Source organism: Cnephaeus nilssonii (assembly GCF_951640355.1).
Source record: "Cnephaeus nilssonii genome assembly, chromosome: 12".
In the NCBI taxonomy this organism is placed as follows: domain Eukaryota; kingdom Metazoa; phylum Chordata; class Mammalia; order Chiroptera; family Vespertilionidae; genus Cnephaeus; species Cnephaeus nilssonii.
The window spans coordinates 80,763,331-80,770,887 of record NC_137083.1 but is presented as its reverse complement, the minus strand read 5'-3'; the positions used below and the strand labels follow the sequence as shown (position 1 = coordinate 80,770,887).

The 7,557-nt window shown below is 66.9% G+C and overlaps 1 protein-coding gene across 1 annotated transcript; it reads left to right on the top strand.

Moving 5' to 3' along the window:
* Nucleotides 1-336: 336 nt before the first annotated feature.
* Nucleotides 337-4,399, top strand: MNX1 (motor neuron and pancreas homeobox 1; the record flags this gene model as incomplete). The annotated part of the gene is made up of 3 exons (XM_079786760.1): nt 337-1,009; nt 3,495-3,655; nt 4,076-4,399. 3 exons carry the CDS (start codon nt 337-339, stop codon nt 4,397-4,399), a joined length of 1,158 nt encoding a protein of 385 aa, XP_079642886.1.
* Nucleotides 4,400-7,557: the final 3,158 nt, after the last annotated feature.

Sequence of the window (7,557 nt, the reverse complement as noted above, 5' to 3'; positions counted from 1 at the left end):
GGTCCCCGCTGCGCGCGCCAATCCGCGGCCGCGCTGCGCTTCAAGTGCGCGCAGGGGCGCGGGTCTCCGCCACGGCGCCAGCGGCCTCCGCCCCGCGCCCCATACTCGCGTGGAGTTTGTGCGAGCGCGTGTGAGCGCGGCCCGGGGCGGGGCCCTCGTGGCGGAGGCTTCGGACATGGTCCCTCTTGGCTGAGTTTGCGGCGGCGACTTTGATTATTGGCAGATAACCACCCTAACAACACCGAGCCCTGGGGCTTGCCACGCCACGCGACGCTCCGCGAGCCGCACACGGCCGCGCCTCACCACCCGGCCCGGTCGCCAGCCCCTAACGAGCAGATGGAAAAATCCAAAAATTTCCGCATCGACGCGCTGCTGGCAGTGGACCCCCCGCGAGCGGCCTCCGCGCAGACCGCGCCTCTGGCCCTGGTCACGTCGCTCGCGGCCGCGGCATCCGGCCCTGGCGGCGGCGGGGCGAGCAGCGGGGCGAGCGGCAGCTGCAGCCCCGCGTCCTCGGAGCCGCCCGCAGCGCCCGCCGACCGCCTGCGCGCCGAGAGCCCGTCTCCTCCTCGTCTGCTCGCCGCGCACTGCGCGCTGCTGCCCAAGCCGGGCTTCCTGGGCGCGGGCGGCGCGGGCGGCGGCGCGGGCGGCGGGCCCGGGGGTCCCCACCACCACGCGCACCCGGGCGCCGCCGCCGCCGCCGCCGCTGCCGCCGCCGCCGCGGGGAGCCTGGCGCTGGGGCTGCACCCGGGGGGCGCGCAGGGCGGCGCGGGGCTCCCAGCGCAGGCGGCTCTCTACGGCCACCCGGTGTACGGCTACTCGGCGGCGGCGGCGGCGGCGGCCCTGGCAGGCCAGCACCCGGCGCTCTCCTACTCGTACCCGCAGGTGCAGGGCGCGCACCCCGCGCACCCCGTCGACCCCATCAAGCTGGGCGCAGGCACCTTCCAGCTGGACCAGTGGTTGCGCGCGTCCACCGCGGGCATGATCCTGCCCAAGATGCCGGACTTCAACTGTGAGTACCGTGCAGCCCTCGGCGGGGAAGGAGGGGAACAAACGGGGTAGGAGATTCCTGGCAGATGGTTCTCTTGCGCATCCATCCACCTCCACGGGGCACCTTCCTCCCCTCTTTCTGCTCCGATGGAGCCGTGGAAGCGCCGGGGAGCCGCCCCGCTCCGCCCGGGGCCTGCGAGGACTCGGCCGGCTGCGCGGTTGGGATGGGCGCGAATCAGTAAAATGGCCACGCGCGGGCCTTGCCTTCTTTCTCTCAACGGTTCGGTGCAGCTGGAGGTGTGAGACTAAACCTAATGATTAACTGGCAGGCTAGGGGAGAAGGGAGTGGCGGGGGAAGGAAGGAGCGCCCAGAGTCAGGCGGCCTGGGGGTCAGGAACCAGGCGCTCATAACCAGGGAAACTGACTTAATTTTGTCCCACATTCTGGGTTCTGGAGAGACCCCCGGGCCTCGGGCCCCTCCCAGGAGAGGGAGAGATGGGGAGCAGCAGGAGAGAAATGGGCTCCCGGACCCAAAGGCCAGAGCCCAGGCCAGCCCGGCCCTTCCCTGGCTCTGCTGCCTCTGGAAGGGCACTCGTCCAGGTGCAAAGCCCAGGAGGTGGTGGCCTGACTGAACGGAGTGGTGGTGAGTGGGCCCCTGTGGGCAGGGGGGTGCACCCTTGGTCAGGAACCCCATCACAGGGACTCCTAGCAGCAGTACCCACTTTGAAGTGGGCCCTTCCTCTAGGAGAGAGGTGCTCACCATCTCCCAGGGCGGGCGGTTCCCTGCCGCCTGGGCCAGCTCGGGCTTTGGTGGTGAGAGGCAGGGCTGCACGGGGAGAGTTTGGGTCTCTGTCCTGGGACCCCACCCCATCGGCTCAGAGGAAGATGCATGAGGCTTTATGCCTCCCAGCACCCAACACCCAAACAAAGAGCCCCCATTGTTTCTGTCTGAGTGGATTTGTTTAGACTGAGGAGATGCAGGCAGGGTAGAGGGGGAAAGCCAGAGAAAACAGAAATAAACACTGGGCAGAATTCAGATTCCTCTGTTAGCAGCCATGGCTGTGACTAAACAGAGAAAGGCTAGGGCCACAAGGGCCGCAGAAGTCACAGCCGAGTGAGAAAAATCCCAGCAGGGCACTGCTTGCCGCCGGCCCTGCCTCAGCCCGGCTCCCAGAGGCCTAATGACCACCCACTCCGTCCGGTTGGAGTTACTCCAGCCCGAGCCCCCACAAAGCAGAGGGCAGGCTGGCTCTCACCTCTCACTGGGGCGCTGCCACCGCTACAGACACAGCTGCTCAGGGTCAGTCAAACCCAGGGCCTGGCCCTCCCCCCAGCACACCCCTTCTCATTGTGGTCTGCACCCCCCAGGGCCTGAGACGCTGTGTGTGTGTGTGTGTGTGTGGGGGGGGGGGGGGTGATGAGGAGGTGCTGGCTTCGGAGCCCAACATCGCACAGGAAACGGATAAAAGCTCCATTTCTTTGCAACACACTTTGTCTATCTCTGGTTCCAAATTTTGACCCAGAGGCAGCCAACTTAGATCCAGGCAGTGTGACGTCCAGAAAGAACGCGAGCACTGAGCCCAAAGGGCCAGGGGGCCTCGCATCCCGGTCCCCCTCTGGCCGCCAGAAGGAAAACCTGTTTGGTTCCTTTAATTGGTCGTCTCTGCTGTCGGATGGCATTTTCCAAATGGTCCTGTGGGAGCCAGTGTTTTAATTAAAGTTCTAATGTAGTGTCACGTTGGGAATTCGGGGCCTTGTTTAACTAAAGCGGGGGGCGTGGGCCTCCCATAAAGCAAATTGCCGGTCCCTGGGGAGCTATCCTCCGGCCAGCCAGCCTCCTTTCTTCTCTTTCTTTCTTTTATTGTCTAACACTCGTCAGGCTCCTGGGAAATCAAGGGAAGTCTTGTTTTGAGGTCATAAAATTCTCTGATGTAACCGTGTGAAATTATGTAAATAAAGAGAGACCTCCTTGAATGCATAGAAAGCGAAGTCCCTTCTGCCCAGGCCTTTCATTTGCATAAAGAGAATGTCCTGGGAGGCGACCAGTTCCCCGTCCCCCGGCCGGCCCCTCCGTGCGGGGCGGTTGGAGGAAAAGACATTTTAAATGGGGGGAGGACTCTGATGAAAACTGTTTAGGCCCAGGATTCAGTTCCTGCCCCGGCCCGCCCTTCCTCCTCCTCCCTTTGTACCCGAGGAGCCCGCTCCGCGCCGCCGCCGCCCGTGTGGGAAGGAGCGGGGGGAGCCGCGCGCACCTGAGCCAGGGGGGCAGCCTGAGGCCAGCGGCGGTGGCTCTCCAGGCGGGGAGGGCGCCCCGGGGACGGGCTCCCAGGGTCTGTCCGAGAGCGATGGGGTCCATCGTACCCACACCCACACCCACACCGTCCGGTGCCGCCCGGGCGTGGGGCTGGGAGGGTAGCTGGCACTGAGGGGCGGGCAGCGGCTCCCAGGACCCGCGGGGGTGGGCGGAGGGCCGAGCCGGGCTGCGCCTCACGCCGCTCCGCCCGCAGCCCAGGCGCAGTCGAACCTGCTGGGGAAGTGCCGCCGGCCGCGCACCGCCTTCACCAGCCAGCAGCTGCTGGAGCTGGAGCACCAGTTCAAGCTCAACAAGTACCTGTCGCGGCCCAAGCGCTTCGAGGTGGCCACCTCGCTGATGCTCACGGAGACGCAGGTGAGGCCCGCCGCCCCCGCGCTGCCCGGGACCGTCACCTCCGCCCGGAGCCTCCGCCCTGGGGGCGGATTGACGTCGGAGGGTTCCCGCCAGGGACCTGCACCCGGGCCGGAGGTCTGATTGGGGGGGGGGGGGGCAGGACCCTGCATTTTAACGACCCTCTGCCCCATTCCGAGGCAGGTGGCCCGGGCACAGTCAGGAAATTTTGTTCCAGAAAGAGGAGGGGACACCTTGAGCTTCACGGGCGCCCCCAGCTGCCCTGGTCCCCGCCCCCGCCCCGCCCAGCTCCTCCCGGTCCCGGGCCGCCCGGAGCCTGCCCTCGGGTCCGAGCCCCACTCCCCCCGGCGGGCGGGGGCCGGGCCGGGGCGGGAGGGACGGGAGCGGATGGAGGTGAGCGTGTCTGGCCCCCTGTGCCCTCAGGTGAAGATCTGGTTCCAGAACCGGCGGATGAAGTGGAAACGCAGCAAGAAGGCCAAGGAGCAGGCCGCGCAGGAGGCGGAGAAGCAGAGGGGCGGCGGGGGCGCGGGCAGGGGCGCCGCCGAGGACAAGGGCGCCGAGGAGCTGCTGGGGCCGCCCGGGGACAAGGGCGGCCGGCGCCCGCGGGACCTGAGGGACAGTGACCCCGAGGAGGACGGGGAGGACGAGGACGCCTTCCCCTTCGGCAACGGCGGCGCGCACGCCGCCTCCTCCGACTGCTCCTCCGGGGCCGACTCCCCGCCCCCGCGGCCGGGGCACCAGCAGTAGGTCCCGGGCCCCGCGCCCTTCGCAGCCGCCGCCCCACGGCCCGCCCGGCCCGGGCTGCAGTCTGGGCCGCAGCACCGTCTGCTCTGCGAGGGACCGAGCGAGGCGGCCCAGCGCGTGCAAACTTGAACTCCGGTTCTGACCCATTGGATTCCGGGCGGTGCTGGGGGCGGTTTTGTGAGGAGAACCGACGCCACCAGGGTCGGCGCGCGGCTCCCCTTCCGGCGTGAAGGCGGCGGGGCCATCCAGGGGGTTCACCCGGGGAACCGGCCCTCCGTGGGCGCCGCTCCGCGGAGGCGGGAGGAAGACGGAAAGCTGCGGGCTGTCTTCGGGGTTCTGTCCGAGCGTCCCCCCGCGGGGACCTAGAACTGTACTGTCTATTTTTGTACGCTGTATTTATATATAAAAGAAACGTCTACTTATGCATGCTAAATTATTACTCAGCTTCTCCCACCGTCCGCGATGGGATGTAAAATAAATTGTTTTTTACCGGAGGAGCGGGACCATCTCTTGGGGGGAGTATGGAAGCAGCTTTACAGTTCTTGTCGAAACGACGGGGGTCCCCCCGCCCCCCCACCCCCGGCAATTCACGGCAGAAGGTGAGAGCCGGATCCGGAATTGCAACTGGGTGTGAGGCCCGCCCCGCCGCGGAGCGCCCCGCCAGCGGGGAGCTGGGCGCCGCTGCTGGGAGTCGCTGGTGCGAAGTTTTGGTTTAAAAAAGTACCCGAGGCCAGGTGTGCGCTCGCCCCGGTGCCCGGCTCCCGTCCGCCCGGGAGCCCCACCCGGAGGGCGGCTGGGCCCGGCTTATCTTCCCGCTTCACGGGGTCCAGAGTGAACACCCTGCGCGTTTCGGAAAATACGCTCCCGCCGCCTACACGGGACGGGCCTTGGGGTCCGCGCGGCCGGGCGCCCCTACGCACGTTTCCGGGTCGCGGGGCCTCCCCACGCACAGCGCGGGAGCCGGCCCGGAGCGGGGTCTGGGGTCTGGGGGACGGCCCGGGCCGAGCGCACCCCTCCCCGCGGCGCCGGTGCAGCGCACAGGCCCGGCTCCTGCCGCCGCGCGGGGCCTGGAGGAAATCGCCGCGGGGACGCTGCTCGCCCTCCTTGGTGCCGCCTTCCTCCTGCTGTTTCCACTCTCGGCCCGGGGCGCGGGGCGGGCGCCTCCCCTCCTCCCGCTGACGGATGGGTTCGGAAGGGCCGGCGTTTCATTCCCGCGATTCCGCGCCGGCCGGCGGGGCCCCGCCTCCCCTTCCCGCCCGGCGACATTAACATCCTCCCCGGCAGCTCATTATCACCCGGCTCCTCCATAAAACCCAACCCGCCGAGCCGGGGCCGCGACCGCGGGAGCAGCTGTTGGGCGCGGGCCTGGCCGCCTCGGGGTCCAAAGGTGCTTTGGGGGACAGGACTGGGTTTGCAACCGGTGGGACGGCCCGGGCCCCGAGGAAGGGGGCGGGGAGAGGAGGGAGGCGCGCCTTTGGGTTAAAACCGATCTGCAATCTGTGTGTGTTAATTTCTCACACATCAGTGGGTTCAGCCTGGAGCGACCACTGCCCGGCCGGCTGCACGGCCGTGTGTTCCGCGCCCGCGGCCCGCCCTCGCCCCCACCTGACCTGGGCGCGGGGCGTGGGGGGCACCCGTCCTGGAGTCGGGCCTCAGGCCCAGCGAGGTCCTGTCCCTTCACCCGGCGGGCAGGCCCGCTCCCTCTGCGACGGGAAGGGGGCGCTGAGGGACGGCATTGCGATGCCCCCCCAACCGAACCGGCCCGGCTTGGCGCGGGGACTTGGCGGCGGGAAGGCCTGGCCGCCGCGCCCTGGCTCCAGCCAGCGGCTTAATCGCGGCGGAATTTATCTCGCTAATAAATTTAATGATCAATTCGTTCTTGTCACAGTTGCTCTTCCCCAAATCAATTATAGCAAATTTAAATATAATCACTGGCTGGTCCTCACCCACTCCGGCACAGCGAACAATCCATCCCGCGGAACGAGCGCAGCCAGCCCCGCGGGCCGGACCCCAGGACCCCGCCGCGGCCGGTCCACGCAGCCCCCGGCGCCCGGAGGGAGATGAGAGGAAACGCGGGTTTCAGACCAGCCCAGCTCTTCCCGGTGGTGGTGGCAGCCGCCGGGCCTTCGGAGTGGAGCCCCTCGAGGGTCCCACCTGAGGCCTGAGGCGCCCCGACCTCTGGGACCCCGGCCAAGCCCCTCGGTCCGCGCTCTTCTCTGTCAAGGGAGGCCCCCCTCAGTTTCCAGAACAGGGTGTCCTGCCTGTGCCGTGTCCCCAGCAACAGCGAGAGGATAGAACGGAAGGATAGAGAAGAGAGTTTGAGACAAAGAAACCAATCTTCACGCACCCCCACCCCAGCCCACGGGTCTCCTGTCTGATGGGACTAATGTCCAGAAAGAATGCAAGCGCCTCGGCAACAGCGACAAAATCCAGTTTAAAAACAGGGAGAGGACTGGACCAGACACTTTTCTAAAGAAGATTCGCCAGCGACCCACCGTGTGAAGGCGAGCAACGCCACCGCTCCCTGGGAAATGCCACAGCCCACCTGGCCGCCAGAGGACGGCTGTCATCGAAACCAAAACCAGAAAACACGCCTCCTGAGGACCCTGGTGCGCTGTTGGTAGGATGGAAACAGTACGTGGAGCCACTGTGGACAAGGGAAGGCGGGCCGTCAGGAAGTCAAACTGGAAGCGCCACAGGAGCCCGCAGGGCCCCGGCCGGTCCCGGAGACTAAGCTCGGGCCCTGGGAGCGCCTGTCTCCGGGCAGCATCCCTCCCAGAGCGAAGGAGGGGAGGCAACCCAAGGACCTTCAACAGGCGATGGACGGAGGTGGGCCAGACACGGCGTGGAACATTACCCAGCCTTAAACAAGAAGGCCGCCGCGAGAGCCTCCAGGACCGTCCGCTGAGCAAAACACAGGCACCACACGAAGACCGCACGATCCTCCCTACACTGGAGTCTGCATAGTGGGTCTGCTAGAGCAGGAGGCAGAGGGAGGTTGACTGAGTACGGAGTTTGTTTGCAGAAGAAACAACTGCAGAGATGCTGCCCAATAACGTAGGGAGCTAGCATTCTCGCACCAGACTCTGCAGATGGTTAAGGCGGTTAAAAGGCAGGCAGGCCTTTCCTCCTCCCTCCCTCCCTCTCCTTCCCCGTCTCTC